Here is a 22,189-nt window from a genome sequence, read left to right as displayed (position 1 = left end):
ATTGTTTTCCATTTAAATATGACATATGGGGGCAGTTTTCTTCCCTCTGTGGTTACACAAAGCGTAACTGAACATCCAGCATCAGAAACTTGCCAACCTTGACGCAAATAATATCTGCACCCAATTACGTGTCTCAATTTCTTTTTTTTTAAATGAGGGGATTATTCGCGTAAATACGGTAATTTGTCTGAATAGTCCACATTGGGCAACTAGCACGCTGTACAGTTAAACTGAAAATAATGCCAGACCAGTAGCTCAAATCATGGGCAACAGGGCAGAAATGGTAAGATCACCTTATTTCAGTTGGTAAAGCCATCGTCTATGACTGCCGAATGCTGTGTGTTTATGTCCCATTGGTGTTCATTTGGCTAGTCTTCCTCTGCACGGGATTTGCACTAAGCCCTCCTGAGTTGGGAAAACTGGAGTCAACAATGCAAAAACACAAGAAACTGGACCTGCAAGCAAAATTTTGGCACAAAATTGAATGTTAATGTATTTTAACAGATACTGATTTGGATGGATGTGCCGAAGCTTGTGCTGAGTTAATGCAACAATTTCCAACAGTGGCTTGGAAAGGAGAGGTTACGCATATCGATGGATATCTTTCTTTCTTTCTTTCTTTCTTTCTTTCTTTCTTTCTTTCTTTCTTTCTTATCATAGATAATGTGTGGCTTTGGCCATTGGTTTGGATGATATTTTTAATGAGTCGGGATGCTCCCACCAATGCAATTCAAGCAGCTTCTACACTGAACAGCCTCTTGAAGGTACATCAGATGGATCACTGTGGCAAAGAATGTTTCACCATACATGATTCTGTGTTAATTCTTCTCTCTCTCTGTTTTTGTTTTGTTTTTTACAATCTATTTGCTGGTGTGAAAGTGGGAAACCACAGAAAACCATCTTACTGACACAGATAAGTCTTATGGCAATGATGGGAGAGGCCTTAATTAAGGTACATTGGGGCTCAAACTTAGCATCTCCAGAAAGCTAATATTTGTTTGTTTGTTTGTTTGTTTGTTTGTTTGTTTGTTTGTTTGTTTGTTTGTTAAGGTTAAAGCCTCCGTAGCTTAGGTGGCAGCACACTGGCCTCTCACCACTGGATACCGTGGTTCAAATCCCGGTCTCTCCATGTGAGATTTGTGCTGGACAAAGTGGAGGCGGGACAGGTTTTTCTCCGGGTACTCCAGTTTTCCCTGTCATCTTTCATTCCAGCAACACACTCCATTTAACATTTCATTTCATCTGTTAGTCATTTATCATTGCCCCAGAGGAGTGTGACAGTCTTCAGCAACCGGCACATTTCCTATCCTTGCCGCTAGATGGGGGCTTCATTCATTCCATTCCTGACCTGGTCAAATGACTGGAAACAGGCTGTGGATTTTTATTTCATTAGTGAAAGTTTCCCCATCTTCTCTCTGCCTTAGTACCATGTATATGGCCTCCTCTGGCATGGCTCAGGTTTCTGATACACTGTGACATGCTTGTGATCAGTACATTGACATTGTAATGAGGAAGAAGGTTCCATATGGGGAACTCTAATGTGATGTAGGAGTATCTGTGGGGGTTGCGGACAATAAAAACAACTATCTTCAACCTATTCCTTGTATGCTCAATGCAGTTCATGTCCAGTGAATTTGCTGGCCATTTCATATGGTTGACACCCACCTCTCTCGTGAAGTTCCTCACTGATGCACCTCGATTAAGGCAAGCATGGTTGTCGATAAGAGAAATTCAGCACTATATTAATCCCTAAATGATTGTACAAATGGTCAAAGAATTTCATCAGTATACACTGCTGGATAGTTGAGATCTCTCAAATTGGTATCAGAGGTGTATGATAGCCATACAGAATCCCATCCCAAAACATTACACCAGTACCTCCAAATGCATGCAGCTATTGAACATGCTGGTTACTTTCCACCATGTCCTTTACATCTCCACACAATCATCGTGTATCTAGTCTTAGTGATATCCATGTTTCATTTGCAAACATGACACCATTCATCCAACTGAAATGTTGAATGGCCCATCTTCTCTTCTCAACATGATGACAGTTCTCTAGTGGAACATGTTGAAGCCATCAAAATGATTTTAACTGGGCACTATGCAATAAATTGCATACAGTTTGTGCAGTTACACGGATCCCAGCTGCCTTCAAGAAGTCATCTCGTAATTGTTGAGCATTAATAGTTGGTCTAATCTGTGCTGCTGTGCAGATGTACCGATCTTGATGTGGCATTATCACCCTCAACCAACCTTCCATCGGTCTGTCAGTCACATCACTGGTTTCATGGTTTTCCATGTTTTTAACATTGCACTTTGGTCTCATACAGAGCATAACACTGCTGCTTATGTATGTTCACCCTGAATCAATGCTGCAATTCTGGCTTGGTTAAACTGGGAAATACACATTGCACATGAAAAGTAAACACTAGCTGAAGCTTGTACTGCACTGTATACGCTACTACCAGTCTTCACCCCTTGCTCAAGACAGACCAAAGGCATTGACATCTGCTGTACTGTAAACAAGAAATTGAATTACAGTACTTGTGTATACAACAAGACTAGTCTGGCTCCTTGGCTGAATTGTCAGCGTTGAGGCCTTCGGTTCAGAGGGCCCCAGGTTCGATTCCCGGCCGAGTCGGGGATTTTAATCACATCTGATTTATTCTTCTGGTTTGGGGACTGGGTGTTTGTGTTTGTTCCAACACTTTCCTCTTCATATTCAGACAACACACTACACAACTAACCACCACAGAAACACTCAATAGAAATTACTCGGGCTTGGCTGTTTAAGACCTTAAAATAGCACAAATAAGCAAGCAAATATGACCTGAAAAGTGTCAAAATATGACTTCAAATGTGGCGTAAAATTTACAAAATATGACCCAAAAATGATTAATCTAAATGTGGCCATTTTAAAATAAATTATAAATCAAAATGGCAATTCCTCTGATACATATTTGTTAACTAAATTCTTTATCCTTACTTTAATATTAATTTCCTGAATATACATGTTTAGCATTTAGTCACAGTCTGTTGTCCTTGAATCGCTTATCAAACATTTGTGAATACATACCTATAAAGTACTAAGTTTGCAAAGATTATCAGATCACACTATATTTCAAAAGTCAAAACATGTTAGTACCCTGCATTGGTGGTTTGAATATGAGAAAACTAGAAATCAATCTATTTTTTAAATATTTTGGAACATTTAAGCCGAAATTTCATTAATATCATTCAGATGCGTTAAAGTTTAAATTGAGCACCATGAAACTAATTAAGTAAGATGTCTTTCAATACATTATGGTAGGGCGGCAGGGCCTATAGTGCAAACTCGCATACCTTTTTCATTCTTCTCCGCGATGGAATTGAACTGTATGACAAGATTCATCTTCAAAGCACCAGGCGCCAAAGACCTCCGATTATCACCAAACACATTCTTGTAAAAATACGAGCTTCTTTCTTTGTCACAAGACGTTATTAGTGCATAATTAAATAATGCTCATTCACTGATGTCGAGTATGCACTCATCTTGAAGTGTACTGATACCTTCTGCTCTAAGAACATCATTTTTCTTGCACATACAGCAAAAACCTTCATTTCGATTAAGCACATTTTGAATTTTCCATTTTACACTGTCGCCAGCTAGTCAATGTGATTGTTATACTGAAAGTTCAACGCTTCTCACAATTTCAATACTTACATAAATTTCTAAGCTAGCAGCTTCTAAATGAGTAATTCCACTCAATATAATTCCAAAGTTTGACTTAATATATGCCAGAGTTTCTGACAAACTGTTGGAAAACAATTCCTGCCCAATCTTGCTAGAGGAGGCATCATCTTTTTTGAAGCCGTTAAGTGTTTTTAATAGTGGAGTAGTTTTCACAATAATCCACAGCAGCATCGAGCCACGTCCCCCACCTAGTAAGACTAGATTGTGGAGGGAGTGGTGTCAAAGGAGCTAACTCCTTGAAAGTCACAAGCCGCAGTGGTGCTTTCAAAAAAGTTTTTGACATTAAATATTAATTTATCGACTTCAGGAAAATTTTCACAAATTTCTTCTGCACCCTATGCAGAGCATGCGCAAGGCAAGAGAGGCGAGTCATTCTTGGATAAACATATTGAGGCCTTCAGCAGCTTTCACCATGTACGGAGCAGCATCAGTAACAAAGAGAAGAATGTTTTTCTGCTTAATTTCATCCTTCACAACATTTTTAGTGCATTATCAAAAAGAATTGCATTCGTTGAATGATTTGCTCTCATTAAAACTTCTGAGGTTAGCAGAAAAATATCCCCAGTGCAATCAGCACAGAGTGTTCCAGTAATTACATTCTGTATATATCTACATGCAGTGTCCATTATCTCATCGATAGATATTCAAATCTTATTGTCTGCTATACTGTGTCTTATTCGATTTAGAGTATCTTCATAGGAACGCGACAAATAGTTTTTTCGCAGTGTTGATTCTCTAGGAACAGATTTCTTTGTGTATTTCTTCAGGAAATTCTTGAAATGGGAACTGTTCACTTTGTTTAGAGGAATATTTGCAGACATCATCATCTCACAAAGTTCCTTTGAAAAATCCGAACATCTGTCTATCGCTGCAGATTTAACAGCCTTATCGAATATCAGTTACTGCCTCTTCTTATTGATGTGTTGTTGTTTGACATTGCTGCTGTGTTTTACCGTGTTACAATGTTATTGCACATTAAAACGTTTTTCAGCCACGACTTCCACTTCACACAACTTGCAAAATAGAACTAAATCGCCTGTACAGAAATATTCTTCTCCAAATTCCTTAACAAAGCTTTGTATCTCAACACTAGTAGAAGACCTTTCCTTAGGCATACTGGAATGTGTGCTGGGATATGATTCACTGTAAATTGACGCTTGTGTAAGTGAAAGGAGGTCGAGGTTCTAATATCTGAACAAAGACAAGTGACCGATTGCCAGAAGTAATTAGCTCATTGCTAGGATGAGTTTTTTAAAGGATTATTTCTGTCTATATCTGGGATACTGGGTTGCCGAGTAGTGTTGGCTACTGAATGCATGATTCGAAGCACTGTATCGATTCATCAAGTGTCCGAGTGAATCAATTACTAGGAATGGCGAGCTCACGGCACACGATTCAGCTTACTCCCAGCGGACAGTGCTGAGTGGCGCACTCTCGACTCACTAGTGGGACACTGGACGTTGGCGGGGAGCCGAGCTTCCGCTGCAGTGAGACAGTGAATCATGGCACACAGAAAGAATCGTGCGCAAACACGGCTCAGTGAGACACAAGATACACACGGCTCCTTATCGGCACACTGGACACTGGTGGAGAGCCGAGCTTCTGCTGCAACGAGACACAGTGAGCCATGGCACACCGAAAGAATCTTACATAGTCACGGATCAGTGAAACACACAACACGCACGCGCACACACACACACACACACACACACACACACGGTTCATTATCGGTACACTGGACATTTACAAGTAACTATTCTCATTTTGGTTCCGTATTGAAGTTGACGTATGTCTCAAGTATTATTACAATATTATAAGTCCACCTGTTCAATACAATACCATATGAAATATGATCATATTGTATTGTATTGAACAGGTGGACTTATAATATTGTAATAATACTTGAGACACACTGGACATTGGCGGGGAGCCGAACTTCCTCTGAAGCAATACATACAGAGCCATGGTACACTGAAAGAATCGTATGCTAATGGACTCTCGAGCTCAGCTCATTTGAAAATAATACTTGCATTCACTGTCCTCTTCTTACAGGGAGGTTTCAATAATAGATGGATTTATTTGCAGTGTTAAAAAGGTAGTCAAAACATAATTCTAAAGTAGCTAGTAAGTAGGTAGGCAATTAGGTTATACTGTACCATACCCAGGGGTAGTAACCCACTAGGACGATGCCTCCATTCCTATATAAACCTCCGACTAACTCAGGGTTGGGCAGAGAAGTGGGTTAGTTTCGATGGGCCAGGCTAAAAGTCTAAGTTTCTCACTTAATTATAAGTAAATGACAGGAAAATGGAGGTATAACTAGAATGAGAAACAATAATATGGGGTAGGATGAGTTTATTCACAAAATAACCTCGAATCATACTAACAGAAAACCAAGTAAATCAAATAATAAAGACGATAATGACATAATCTCAAAAATTGAAGAAAGAACTGGACATTAAAACGTTAATTAATCAAAGAATTAAATGTGAAATGAAATGTCAAGCACAACATTGAATACTTGTGAACTCTTCATCTGATTGTCCATATTTAATTTTATATAGTAGTATACGTACACGTATACTAATACGTATTCAATTCGCATGGAGTAACATGATTTAAAGTATCACATTGATACGGGTTTTTAATTTTATCGAGTAGTCGCAAGATTAAACATTAAAAGGAAAATTAAGATAAAAGAAAATTACGATAATAGGAAAATTAAGACGCAATGGAACACGATATGAATTATGAAAAATACTAGTGGCATTTCCCTACGCTATATTTACAATGAACACAAAATAAACAAAGTATCTCACATAACTACATCGGATAAAGAAAAGGAAGACTTACATACTACACTGACTCGACATGAATCGCGGTTCACCAAAAGATCTAGTGAGAACTAGATTGACCATCAATATTACTCAGCACTCAGGCTGTTCCCCATTAAACAACAAGACGACATTTCCAAACAACATGAAATATCACAAAACACCATCCTGTAAGAGAAAACATATTATTATCCTTTATTAAACATATGGAAAGCAATGGGCAACATTGCCTTCTTCTGCTGCATTTGCGCACCCAAGAGTGTGTTCGTCCGTCACATATTTCCCGCCATGCTGTGGGCTGAAATGAAATGTTAGAACTCAATACTGTACTGAGGCTTGGTTTCTGTTCGCCAAGATTGTATCACGGAAATACCATCTCATTCACGCTGTCTATGTAAACACGGTTAATAAGTGAGCCTGTGAGGCGATATCATCTTTCCTCGACTGCACGGAAACTCGCATACAATTGTGCTTCCTACTAGCATGCTTCGACCATTCATTACACACATCAGACTCATTGGTCTGGCATCAATTTCCGTCAATTCTGATAATTAATATTCTCTCAGAAGACATTAGCAGGGATATATTCACTGCACATCATTCCTTTCACTTCATCAGGCATGCAATCGGCCTGCATAATCAACTTCATAAATTAGCATGCATTAAAACCTCTTATATTTCTTACAATTCTCATCAGCTTTTTCCATTATGAATCCAGGTTTGATTCCCGTACAAATCATTGTGCGAAACAGTTTCCAACCTACATTGGAAGATCCTATTCATTCAACGTTGCTATGCAGCTCCACACGTGTCAGCTTCTGAAATACCATGTGTCATGCATGTTACTGTTACTAACTTCCTAAATGACCAAAATTAAATTGAATTTACTTTCAACGTAGCAAGTGTTTAACTCGGAAATTGGATGATCTTGTCAATCTAATCCTCCTATTTCTAATATACAAAAAAAAAAAATCAGAATAATACTAAGCTAATTATCATGCATAATATAACAACAAAATAATCCTAACAACTCCCTCACTATCCCATCTAACTAATCGTAAATAAAAATAAAAATATAGAGATCATGCATTCCTCTCTTATCTGTATTTACAACATTACAAATGTGAAATAAACACATGCCGTCAGGCTTAATTTATGTTAAAGAAAAATCCCTACACTAAACTGCATTTGTATTTTATCATAACCCATATAACATGCCATCTATTTAAAAAACATGCGTCTTATCTTGGACGACTCTCAGGACACTGGCAATGGCTCACATCCTTGCCATGGTATGTGGTTACTCCATGTTGATCACTGCTTTAACACATAGAAACAATCTTCTTTCTTCCATGGGCGGTGCCATCTTCTTGCTGAAAGTTCCTGAACACTGCAACACAGAAGGTTTTAGATGAATGTCTCTTTATCGCTCAATTCTGCACGTTCCGAACAAACCCTTGTTAGCTGTGAGCTAAACCAACACACTGATAAACACACACACTTGAAATTTAACAATTAGGGTTTCTATATACAGTTATTTAGAGCGGCTCACGGTATGGATCAAAAGTTCTTCGCGAAACGCGACCGACACGAAAATGTGAAACAACTGAGCGTCTCTTCTTCACTTTCCAGTCTGCGGCTAGTATTACTGTCTATTTATCTATAGTAAACTTTGCGCCATACTATAATCGGCAATTTAACACTGCACCAGTTAATTCAGTCAACTGCATGACTGAAAACACTGTTTATTGGTCTTAAAACCATACACTGTTATTTATATATCCACGTGGCAACACTCACGTACAAGTATCGGAGCAATACCGAACAACGTTCACATCACGTCGACTTCCACGATCGGAGTGATGCTCTCCAGAGCTTGAGACGCTAAGGAAGCGTGGCTAACGCCGTTGTAGCTATGGGATTCCTGCATGTTTAGAAAAACCACCAATCAGCATGCTTGCCATTTATAATGACTTGATGTTAATTATAACATACCATAAAACACACTCCAAATAACATCAAATTTCTTCAGATTATTTCTATAGCATACTCCTGATTATATTTCACTTGTCGACCTGTGGAAATCCATCAAGTAACAGAACTGATTTCAAGCAATTGTCCATGTTGGTTAACCTGGGATTATGACTTCGCGCGATCCAGACTCCATATTTGCCGCACCCACGCATTCTCATTGGCTGAATATTTCTCTTGGCCAACATCTTCTACACATGCCGAGATGTGCTAACTCCTGGTGACGCTAAGCCTTTCTCACGGTCCCGAGAAAGTATCACACAATATCCAGCGTCTTGATGTCTCCATGGACTTCCGGTCTCAGCTATCCTGTGATTCACTACTTTTACCATATATGACTGAAATTTATTTCAATAAAATTATATATTATGTCAAATAATAATCTGAGTATCTCTTATGGGCCGTCGGGATACGGTTCAATACTATTTATTAGTTTAATGAATCTTAGTATTATAACTTAGTTGACATTTGACAATTAATTAAAATCGACTGTAGCCTGCCCTATGGCTATGAGTCATGCTCATGACGACTCAAAAGTACCTGTTTTATATTAGGAAGAATGGCTCAGTATTCTCTCAGTTCATATGTCACATCGTTGCACAAGACTTCAATCATATGTGGACAGTAAGCGAGCCGACTGACCCAATAACTTATCCAACAGTATGTTGAATCAGAAAACCAGTGGGATACTGTACATCTCAGTTAGCCTATACAAAATATGACGATTTAAAAAAATTCTCTGCTGATAGATAAATACGTATTTACAAAAATGACTGACCGAGTTGGACGTGCGGTTAGTACCGCATAGCTTTGCGCTTGCATTCGGGGGATGGTGGTTTCGAATCCTATCGGCAGCCATTAAGATGGTTTTCCGTATTTTCCCCATTTTCACACCACGAAATGCTGGGACTGTACCTTAATTAAGCCCATGGCTGCTACCTTCCTAATCCCAGACCTTTCCCGTCCTGCGTCGCCGGAAACCTTCGATGTATTAGAGTGACTAGCATTTTTTTCTAAGAAAGGATTTCATAGTATGAAGACCAGATGGCAGCAGCGAGCACTGAATGCTGTTGCTGCTGTCTTACCAGTACATACTACACAGATGCAGTAGGAGCAGTGACTCTAATATGCCGTGAATCTGATTACTGTATCGATTCAGTAACATGAACAGGATCAAATGAATCGATTCAGTAAAATGAATCGAATGTCCCATCACTATTGCCGAGTACAGCGGGTGGGGTAAAAGGTTCAGTGAGGTCTATGACCTTCATTCTATGCAAAGAGTATTCCTCTTGTATTAACTGCAGATGTGATACCGAGAAGCAGTTTTGTAAATACTAGTTCGCATTCGGTAAGTTGATGATTTTTCACAGCTACAGCTGTCATCAAACTGCTGAAATATGACCAAAATATGACGTTTCTATGAAAAAATCTCAAAATATGACTTTATGACAACAAATATCCAAAATGTGCATGTATATGAAAAATAAAAATCACTTAATTGTGACGATAATCACCTGATTTGAATCAAAATACAATTAGGCAAGAGAACAGAGACAAAGAAAAAATATAACTTTTCCTAAACATGTGAGCCTTAATAATTACATCCCTCCATTTAGGGTTGGCATCAGGAAGGGCATCCAGTCGTAAAACAGGGATAAATCCACATGCGCAACACAGTTTGCACCCGTGACCCCACAGATGTGGGAAAAGTGGAAGAAGAAGAAGAAGTGTATACAACAGGACTACACATGCCCTATCACATAATGTGCCTAATCCTACAATATTCCAAACATTTTGGGGCATGCATCAAAAGTTTGAATATTCCACATTTAATTTAAAGTTGACGGTCTATTGTTGCTCAATCATAAACTGAATATGGTCAGATATATCTCAACTGAAGCAATATATAAATAATTATAAAATCAACTTTTGTTTATGAATACACACACATACAGATAAGGGTTGTTTTTTGAGAGTCCCAAAACTGCATTATTTCTTGGCTACATACAAAACTGGGATTTCAAGACCCAAGGCACTGTACTGTGGGTTACAAAAATGAAAACAATAGTTTTGAGGACTGTCCAGAAATATCCAGTTTTGACAAGAAAACAATAAAGGTTACATAGTACAGTACTGTACCTGCTAACCCAGTTGCCTAGCCCTCCAGTACCATCAGCTGGAAGTGGGTGAATAAAGAAAGTCGTAGAATATTGCCTGACTGATGGATCTGAAGTCCTATGACTGCAGTCTGTTCAATACATACTGTAACTTTGTTTTTCTCTTCACTCACTTGACAGCTTTTTGTTTCGAATGCCATGGCATTTAAGCATAAATATCTGACAATCAGTGAAAAAAAAAAAAAGGTTATTGAGAGTGTAAAAAAAAAAAACTACTGAATGCAGTATTCTTGTGCTTGCGGATAAATTATGTGCAGGAAAGAGACAAACAAGTATAATTTTGTAACAGGTATTCCACATTATTAAGGCAGAGGCATAAAAATGATAAAGACAAGAGAAAAATTGCTGGCTTTGCAATGCTCACGTTATTCGAGTTCATACTGTATTATTTAAGCGCTGTATAAAATGCCATACTTTTCCCTTCTTTAACCCCTTTCTGACTAAAAATTTAGATGCACTTAATAATTGAAGTAATAAACTTCATTCAAGGAGTAAAGGATATTATAAATTTATTATAAAATTGAGCAACCTCCATCCCAACAAAGGACACCACTCAGATGAGGACAAATTGTTACATCCCTCTGATGTCTGTAAATGAGAGGTTTTGCTGTATAACAGATACAAAATCAGGAGGATTACTGATGCAATCAATGGAACAAAGTTAATGGCAAAATTAAGACAAAATGATGCATATGAGGAACAAACCTCGTAGTGTACTATCATCATCTGACAAGAAGTAGTGTGGATGTGGGGTAAGGGGAGCAAGGGGCAAGCATGGCTGCCGCACATGTGCCTGTCTCAAGTCTCAAGACCTGACAACAAAGATCTGTTCTGTTCATGGTGACTCTTGCGAATTGAGATACTGTTGTGAAGTTTTAAAGTGGTAGTGCAATTGTGCTTTAGATAAAATTTACTATAAGTACTGCATAATGAACAGTTGTCAGACTCGTTGGCTGAATGGTCAGCGTACTGGCCTTCGGTTCAGACGGTCCCGGGTTCGATTCCCGGCCGGGTCGGGGATTTTAACTTTCATTGGTTAATTTTATTGGCCCGGGGGCTGGGTGTTTGTGCTGTCCCCAACATCCCTGCAACTCGCATATCACGCATAACACTACCCTCTACCACAATAACACCCAGTTACCTACACATGGCAGATGCCGCCCACCCTCATCGGAGGGTCTGCCTTACAAGGGCTGCACTCGGCTAGAAATAGCCACACAAAATTATTATAATGAACAGTTTAATACGCTAGTGAACATGCGTATGTTCCTTCTGTCACTACTAATGCTTGTAATGGGTGTAGTATTTGTTATTTATTAGAAGAAAAACATTTGAGTTTGTAAAAGTTCACATTTCCAGGCAGTATGTTGCTGTGATACAGTATATTCTGTAAATTTATTATTGCATTGCATCCTTGATATTCCACACTTTTTTGCAGTGTATAGATAATAAAGCTTGGGTAGTACCTTTCTTCTCTGGAATACCACATATGGTTCCTGAGATTACTGTGATATGTGAATGTAATGCTCACAAAATGTGTATGCTGTTGATTTTAATTTTTAAAAGAGAAGATTGGAATATTCAGGATAATTGAAGATGATGGAGAATAATGAACTGTATAAGAAATGTTGGGGAAAGAATGAAGTGAAATGAATGCTTTAGAAGATAGTAAACATCCTGATGTCAAGACTGGATCTGAAAATTGTTCATCTGTAAGGGAGCTTATACTATGACGTCATTAGCAAAGCAGCATCCCTGTTCCTTGCAGTTGCTTTGTTGACTATTAGTAACTAAGAGACTTCTGTATAAATTTTCCATAACTTCTTTGACCTGGCTTGTACCATTCTGGCTTTAGTTTAACTGCTGTACATAATGTCTGCTTTATAATTGCTGGTATTTTACTTTTCTTTTTTAACAGAAACCATTCCAAGGATGGATATGGGAGAAGTCCAAGGGGGTAATAGTATGCTTTCACTAATAATGAATGTTGCATGACATTCAGAATAAAATTGCTTGATTGTATGTTTGCTGTAAATATATGGGATTAGGCGTTTTGGCCATGCTGTTTGTTGAATTACTGTAGTGTGACATTCATGACTTTTTTTTTTCTAATTGAAGGTGTAGTTCTTTTTATCATCTTGTGGTATTGTACTGATAATTAGAAAGTGTTTGAAGTTTGGAGTAGCCTTCATTGTTTAAACATGGAATGGATAGATATTGCTGTGCAGTATTGCTATTATCCCTTGCTCTGCAGTTTAAATTGGCATTAAGTGTACTAGATTTGTTCGCCCAAAATTAAATTACATTAGTAAGGTTGCTTGTAATGATGGAGCAGTGAACTATTCATGTGAAATCTTGGTAGCAGAAGTGTGAATGGCAGATAATTTCTTTACAACACATTACTATGTATATTTCTCAGGGTGTTTGCTGTAATCCTGCCATTTTCATACCATTAGCTGTTATTTGAATTGGTGAGTTGAAAAGACAAGGAACTCCAAGTACTGGTACCTCATATTTTAGAAAAGAAAAAAAAATATACAAAGATATGACAAAAACCGTTTAAAGTTGTGTAAATAATTTTTTTAACCTTTTGCAGTGTTTCAAATAAGGAAATACATTTGAGAATGGCTAAGCCTATGTCGATTGAAATTGAAATGGGTAAAATTGGAGACCAAATAAAATGTTCATATAATTATTTTTATGACAGTTCTTAAAAGGGAACTATCCATACAGTTATATCAAAATGGACAATGAAATATTGAAATTTTGCAGAGAGTGTGCGGAGACCATGAAATAGCAATGTGCAAAAATTTAGCTGCCCTTTCGAACTGGAAGGTGTTGAAATCTTGATACAAAATCTGTGTGACAACGCAGCTACTGGACAACCCTGGTATCTTGCTGGCTCACTCGGCACACAGCGGAGTGGAGTTGCAGTTGTGCAGGGAGTGAACGAACTGGCAGGCTACCACGTGCCACTTGCACTTTGTTAGGGAATGCATGTGAAACATAAATTAGGTGCATTAATCACAGGATAAAAATATAAATACTTTTGGCAACATGCACAATGAATATGCACTTCAAGGCCACATTGTTCTTCATGGTTTTCCTTACTTGTTTGAAGGCAATCTTTCACAGGCACCTTGAACTTGGGAGGTCTCTCAGTTGTGTAATTGGTTGCGAATCATGAATATTTAATAGTGTCCTTGAACCATGCGGAAGAAAATTGAAAATGAATGAAGGATTGGATTTTCAGTATTCTGTTTCTCTGATAAACATTGAACTGAAAGTCTTTACAAGCCGGCACAATGTTGGTTAAACAGCAATACAAAGCCATCCATTGCCAGAAGCAAAACATATTCAAGGGCTGTATTTTCCCTGTAGTGCCAGGAGGAATCTGGAGAATTTCTATGCTGTTGCCTGGAGGAATGTCTTCAAGATAAATTTTATCACTATAAGTAGTCGAGGAATTTAACAGTAGTAAACATTTCTCTTCCTGGAATGGGAAGAAGGATTCTTTAAAACAAAATTTTAAATTTTTTCCCCATTGTTCCTGATTTTGTGGCTTTTACAATTATATTTCTGGCATGAAACATTTATTTGGAAACTCTCGGACAGAAAGTTCCAGTTGCCTCCTGTCGTACAATGAATAATTTTGGGAAAAGAGTACTGGCCGTACTAATTGTAGGCATAATTGTGTACGAATGGGTGAGTGCACTAACTGATTGAACAACTGTTTCTGTATGTTTCTCATCAACAAACGATAGAGGCCTTTTCGCTTTCAGTTCATGCACAAAACCACTCTAATCTGTATTGTATATTGAAGGGGTGTAGTCTAAAAATCACTCTGTAGCTGCTTCCACAAATTACTTTGCAACTTTATCTTTTTTGTCTTCTTGCAGATACACACGGGATACAAATTCTGTGATTTTTCTACTTTTTATTCTATATGTTTTCTTGAAATGACTCAACTGACTAGTAGATGCGCTGAAATTAGTTTGCCACATTGAAATCTCTCTTGAAATTTCCAAGGCCCACAGTCGTAGGTTTTCATCGCATACATTCCACTTCAGCCTTCTTGCTTCTGCAAAGCAAGAAAACAATTTTGTATGCATGAATTTCCTATGTCCAATGGTACTTTGTGAACAGTGGTTAATGAAAGCTACTTCTTACCCTTCCTTTTTAATCATAAATTTACAGCTTTCCTCTTATACGCAAGGTCTACAGTTCGTTTCACTTCCTGCTGTGGACTGGAAGCCTGGCTTGAACTAGTAGGTTTGTTAGGTGACAGTGGCATCTGTTCACTGCATTGGTGGAAATCGGACTTCGTGCTTATATTCGGATCCATAACACCTCTCATACCTGGCAATGGTATTCCGCCTTCTCTTTCAGATAATGCTGCTTCCACTATCACTTTCACCGTCACTATTTCTCTCCAGACATGATTCCGAGATGATGCTAGCACCCATGGGATGATTTCAGTTAGTTTGATCATGTCGACCCATCTTCCTTTCTTCCAAAGTTATTTCACAGGAAGGGGAGACACTTTTTTCACAGAAATAACATAATGCATAATTCAGAACATTAGGAACGTGTGTTAACTGCCTGGCACAGAAAGCTCAAGGTAAAGTGCTTGCTTCAGCTGGTCACCAGGGCTGTCCACGTCGAGCTATATGCTAATGCATGCAATCTTATTAGACATTTGCGTGTTGATTTCAGGACCTTACAGCTCGAAATGGCAGCTAAATATTTGTTTATTGCTATCTTATGGACCCCTCATCCTCTCTGTGAAATTTTGTTGTTGGTTTCGATATCACCGTATTGATAGTTCCCTTGTTAGTGGCAAGATTATAGCCATGAATTGAATGAAATCATATGATATTTTGTTCTACTTATTTCCTTGCTTATCATGGAATATCATTAAATTTTCATCATCAAAGGTTTTTCAACGCTTAATAGTTTTAATGATAGATTGGACAAAGATTACTGTGGAGGCTCCTGAATTTTACTGAAATGCTGCTGTTTTTCTCTCATAAAATTCTTGGTAATCATGGGGTATAAACTGCAAAATTTTATCAATATAGTATTCTTTTGGAAAATTCTGTGGGAGGTAAGGTTGGTTCATTTTTTCAGGTGTACCCGTTTGATTTCCTTTTTCTTTTACAAGCCTCTCTGCCTTCCACCTTTCTTTTTTTTTTTCCTTTTTGCCCTCCAGACAGTAAAGTTATTCTTCGTTGCTTCTCTGTTGTGCTTATTCTTGTGAGGGACGATTTCTGCTTGTTTTTATTTTCTACCTTCAGAGATGAAATTAAACAAATTTGGACTTCTTACTTCTTCTCAAAGCTTTTAGTTTAGGAAAATCAGTCATTTTTCGTGTTTCTGGCATCTTACGAAAATTATTGATTCAAGTATTGAAATGGTGAAGTCCATGCTTGAGTATTTGTGTTTAAAAAGCATCCTTGAGACTACAATAAGCAGGTGCAGATATGGTCATCCTACTGCAGTAGTATAAGTGTTGAAATAACATTACCTGTCCGAGAGATCAGGTTAGGTAATATGCATGATGGATCCTCTTCGTATTGAGTGTTCCTGATGCCTAGCTTTGGCTATTTTAATTTTTATGTATTGGAAAGTAAGACATTCCTAGGAGTGTGAAATCCAAGCAACATCATCACTGGCTTTTCACCAAGGTAGCTGTGATTTGAATTCTGGCTAATGGATGTGGTATTTAAAAAATGAAAAGTCTTGTACTTGTGGTTTGATTTCTGTGTAAAACTTCAAGGTTTCTTTTTTGCTTGCAGGCATTTCTCTGAATCCATTTATAGATAGATAGATAGATAGATAGATAACTCTTTATTGCCACCCTAGTTTGCACCATCGGTTACAGGCAATAAAGAACATAAAATACACATGAACCCAAAAAAAACCAAACAAAACAATATAAACTAACATACTATTATATATAATGTAAAGCTCTAACTATCGACACTAAAACTATTAACTATGAACCCAAAAAAACCACAAAAAATAATATAAACCAAACAAAACAATTTACTAACTACTCTACTTATTTAGTGGTGTCCATGCCGGCGGAATCCAGCCTAGCACTGCACCAACTTGTCTAAAACTATTGAGATGCCTCTGGTATGCGAGGAACTCCTCCGCATGTAAGGGCATCCCCTACCTTAATTCTAATGTACTAACCCATATCTACTCTCTACAGCTAACTGAACATAAAGAAAAAGAAACCTTGGCTGCACGCGGCATTCCCTGTGAGGAGAGAGCCATCCCACCCAGACCTTATCAGCCACTCCTCTCGGGTTAGATATTACCCCCACCTATAACTCGTACTTCTCTCCTCATTTTACATGGCGAATCGTAGAGGCGGATGCCGGTCCATCATACGATCCATCACGCATTTATCTACTGCTCCGCCTACTTCAATTCCTGCCACCATCTTGATTCACTTGTTATTCTGTGAGCGGACATGTTTCCTCTTTCACCTAGGGATGGGACTGTACCATCCCACCCGTCTGTCTCTTATACCCCTCCCCCCTTCCATCCCCAAACTTCCCCTCTTACTCTTCCTTGCTTCTGTCCATCTCTCTTATAATACTTATTCGCTAACTTTTACAGATAATCATCCACTATACCGTATAGTTAATATTTATACACTATATACAAACGTACTTGTTGACAATTTCCAGTTCCTTGTTCATCGCTTTTCTTTCTTATTCTTGCGTCTCTTAGACTAAAGCTACTTCCTAACTGCATTTCTTTTTTTTTTTTTTTTTTTTTTTTTTTTTTTTTTTTTTTTTTTTTTTTTTTTTAATAGTTTAACTTACATATTAAACCACCGAATTGCCACAAATCAGATCTGTCTTTTCCTTGTTTCCTCACATCACTTATCAATCCTTTCCATCTCTGAACAGTCCAACAGTTCCTCTTCCTCGCGGCCACTCATTACTTATTAAAATTTTAAACCAGTGTTTAAAATTATCTACTATTATGTTATCCAAACACCTTTTCTTGTCCACTAACCCTATCGTTAATATTCAAACACTGTTTACAAATGTATTTGTTGACAGTTCTCTAGCTCCTTATTCCTTACATTTCTTTCCTCTTCTTACGACTCTTAGACTAAAACTAAAAACTACTCTCTAATTTTTTTTATTTTTTTTTGAACTTACATCTTAAACCATCGAATTGCCAACAATCAAACCTGGCTTTCCCTTATTCCTTCTCTTTCTTCCACTTATTTCCGTTTCTAAACAGTCCAACAGTTCCTCTTACTCACAGCCCTCGTTACTTTATTATCCCTTTTTTTTTTTTCTAACATTAACTACCACCTCCATTCTCTCACATATGCAATCCTCTCCAAATATATACAAATCTTCTTTTCATCATACAATCAGATTGTACTCCGAACTCCTCTTATTGTCATAAATTGTTATATAACCTAGCAGTTTCGTCTACCTCCTTCCTCTCCTTCCTCTGTAACCCTCTTTTACACCTTATTCTCTTAATTTCTTTATAAATCTCATTCTAACCATATTTAAATATTTCGAAATATTTGTTCCTCTTCCCCATTCTCTGGCCAGCCATACCGTCATCTTTTCAATTTTTTCTAATTTTTCTATCTCTTTTTTACTCAACGCTTTCTTTTTCAACTCTTCTAACTCCCTACATTCGATGAATATATGTAGGTCCGACCATCTTTCTCCACACAGAATACATCTACCCGCATTTTCTGTACCTATCCACCCTCTGTTTCTAGGAATTCCAAAAATCCACCAGTATAGACCTCTTTTGCCCTTCCGGTCCTCAACTTCGATTTTCGGGTTCATGATTTCTAACAATTTGTTTAATACTGATAGTGAGGCTCTTTCTCTACATTCCATTATTAAACTCTGTCTCTCTATATCGGCAACTCTCCTTATAACCCTTCTCCATACCCATTCTTTCTTCTCTCTCCACCTCTCATATCCTATATCTCCTAACCCCAGTTTTCGTAATTTATTTTTGCACTTATTTACCCAATACCTCTCGTTCTCCATATTTTTCTGGAACCTATATGTGTCTTGTACTAAATCCCCTCCCTTCCCTTCTTCCAATCTCATCCAATACTTCATCACCCTCTTGGCTATAGTAGTGTCTATCGATTCTTTACATACTAATCTAGCCCCCACATTTGCAGTACAGTTTGGGACTCCCATAATAATCTTACTAAATTTCGCCACCACCTGGTTTAGTTCTATTTTCCTCTAATCCCCATATTTCTACCCCATATAACATTTTTCCTTTGACCATTGATTGGAACACCAATCTCTGTATTTTGTACTTTATATCCGGAAATTTATTTTCTAATATCCCCACTACTGCCAGTGCTCCCCTCCGTTTATATCTGGCTCTAGTGATCTGATTTTCCCACGTGCCGTTACTACTAATTATAACTCCTAAGTACTCCATTTTTTTTTCTGGTCTGATTTCTTGCTGCTCTACTGTCCAGAATTTCTTTTCTTTTTTGGCTTTCCTCTTCCTACATATCATTATCTGCATCTTCCGTACATTTATCTTGAGTGCCCATCTTCTAGTATATTCCACTACCTCATTTAGCCCTTCTTGCAACCCCTTTGCTGTAAATGCCAAGATCAATAAATCGTCTGCAAATAGCAGCCCCGGTATCTCCCTCTTCCCAATCCAAGGGCATTGCCATCTCTCGCCTCCATGTCTATCCAATATATTATTTATAAACAGTAGAAATAATATCGGTGATAGCTTACAACCCTGCCTCACACCCCTTTTCGATTCCATACACTTACTCAACCCACCCCCTTTTAGTTTAATCATCACCAATACTTTCTCATATATTCCTTCTATTGCCAGCCTCATTTTTTCCGATAACCCAACCTCTCTTAGTCTAGTAAATAACGCCTCTCTATTCACTGCATTGAAGGCTTTCTCTAAATCTACTGCTGCTACATATAATCTCTTCCCTGCTATTTTCACATACTTCGTAATTAAAGTATCCAAAATCCATATATTATCCACAGTATTTTTCTCTTTTCGAAATCCATTTTGATAGTCCGAAATCCTTCCATATTTCTCTGCCCAATTTATAAGCCTATTAGCTAAAATTCCTGTATATACCTTCGACAGCGAGTCCAGGAGTGTTATTCCTCTATAGTTGTTTGAATCACTTCGACTTCCTTTGTTCTTATATATAGGACAAAGTACTCCTTTTCTCCACTCGCTAGGGAATTTATTCGTTTCCCATATCTTGTTAAAAAATTTCACCATCACTTTCAACATTACTTCATTTGCTTCCTTCCTTCCTTCCTTCCTTATCCTGTTAGTAATACCATTTGCCCCACCCGCCGTTTTGGTTTTTACTTTACTTAACACCCTAACTATTTCCTGACTTGTTATCTCCTCATCTAGTAACTGTACTCCTGTTTGTACTTCCTTTACAATATATGTCTTTTCCATACCCCCCTGACCTTCTCCCCTCCCACCCAAAAGCTCTGCAAAATATCCTATCCACTCATTTTCTGTTATCATTGTTCCTCCCCCTGTCGATCTAGTTCTCTTTATCTTATTTATAGTTTCCCAAACCCTATCAAATCTTTTCTCTTTACAATACCTGTTCACTCTCTCAGCTTCCGCCTCTTTCCAGCACTTTTTTTTCTCATTTAGTAACTTCTTGTAATCTCTTCTTAATTTACAATATTCCTCTCTTTTCCCTTGTTCCCCTCCTTCCTTGAAGTCCGCTAGAGCTGTCATTACAACCACTCGTTTCCTCTTACACTCTTCATCAAACCACCCCGTGCCTATGTTTCTGTCTATCTCTTCCCTTATTCTCACTTTCTTACCCACCTTCCATACTGGGCGTTCTGTTGGTTTTAAAACTTCATCCACATCCCCTCCTTCCAACATCCTTTCACTTTCAACACTTATACTTTCTTCACTCTCTTTTAACTCTGTTCTCAATCTCTCGATCGTAGTATCATTCCAAATGTACTTCCATCCCTCCTTATACCTGTCTCTTTTTCCTACCCTTCTCTTCACTCCATCATACTCCCCTCTTAATTTTATCTTGATGGGCATATGTTCTGTTATCACACATTCTGTCACCTCAAAACTTATTATCTTCTTTAGAGCTATTTCCGTGCTAACTCCTATATCTACTACACTCCCGCCCTTCGATGTGATGAATGTCAGTTCACCATTACTATCTCCCTTCATCCATCCATTTAAAATACACTGACTGACAGAGCAAATGCAACACCAAGAAGGAGTGGTCAGAACTTTATGCCAATTGCAGGGTAGACTGACGTCACTGAGGTATGCTCATGATGTGAAATGCGCCGCTGTGCTGCGAACGTAGCGAACGATAAATGGGACACGGCGTTGGCGAATGGCCCACTTCGTACCGTGATTTCTCAGCCGACAGTCATTGTAGAACGTGTTGTCGTGTGCCACAGGACACGTGTATAGCTAAGAATGCCAGGCCGCCGTCAACGGAGGCATTTCCAGCAGACAGACGACTTTACGAGGGGTATGGTGATCGGGCTGAGAAGGGCAGGTTGGTCGCTTCGTCAAATCGCAGCCGATACCCATAGGGATGTGTCCACGGTGCAGCGCCTGTGGCGAAGATGGTTGGCGCAGGGACATGTGACATGTGCGAGGGGTCCAGGCGCAGCCCGAGTGACGTCAGCACGCGAGGATCGGCGCATCCGCCGCCAAGCGGAGGCAGCCCCGCACGCCACGTCAACCGCCATTCTTCAGCATGTGCAAGACACCCTGGCTGTTCCAATATCGACCAGAAAAATTTCCCGTCGATTGGTTGAAGGAGGCCTGCACTCCCGGCGTCCGCTCAGAAGACTACCGTTGACTCCACAGCATAGACGTGCACGCCTGGCATGGTGCCGGGCTAGAGCGACTTGGATGAGGGAATGGCGGAACGTCGTGTTCTCCGATGAGTCACGCTTCTGTTCTGTCAGTGATAGTCACCGCAGACGAGTGTGGCGTCGGCGTGGAGAAATGTCAAATCCGGCAGTAAATGTGGAGCGCCCTACCGCTAGACAACGCGGCATCATGGTTTGGGGCGCTATTGCGTATGATTCCACGTCACCTCTAGTGCGTATTCAAGGCACGTTAAATGCCCACCGCTACGTGCAGCATGTGCTGCGGCCGGTGGCACTTCTGTACCTTCAGGGGCTGCCCAATGCTCTGTTTCAGCAGGATAATGCCCGCCCACACACTGCTCGCATCTCCCAACAGGCTCTACGAGGTGTACAGATGCTTCCGTGGCCAGCGTACTCTCCGGATCTCTCACCAATCGAACACGTGTGGGATCTCATTGGACGCCGTTTGCAAACTCTGCCCCAGCCTCGTACGGACGACCAACT

General features: G+C 39.0%; 1 protein-coding gene across 4 annotated transcripts in view; it reads left to right on the top strand.

Moving 5' to 3' along the window:
* The window catches only part of Vinc (vinculin), a 413,074-nt gene that overhangs the window by 345,428 nt on the left and 45,457 nt on the right, over positions 1-22,189 (top strand). For 3 of the 4 annotated variants that reach the window (XM_067141297.2, XM_067141296.2, XM_067141293.2), the window contains one exon: positions 12,700-12,738. The exons of the other annotated variant lie outside the window; for it this stretch is intronic. In XM_067141297.2, coding sequence (XP_066997398.2) covers positions 12,700-12,738 — 39 coding nt within the window. The remainder of the gene's footprint in view (positions 1-12,699; positions 12,739-22,189) is intronic. 4 annotated transcript variants of the gene reach the window in all.

The sequence above is a fragment of the Anabrus simplex genome, chromosome 2, assembly GCF_040414725.1.
Source record: "Anabrus simplex isolate iqAnaSimp1 chromosome 2, ASM4041472v1, whole genome shotgun sequence".
NCBI lineage: Eukaryota > Metazoa > Arthropoda > Insecta > Orthoptera > Tettigoniidae > Anabrus > Anabrus simplex.
The sequence above is the reverse complement of the archived record's forward strand: the minus strand, read 5'-3'. Positions and strand labels throughout refer to the sequence as shown.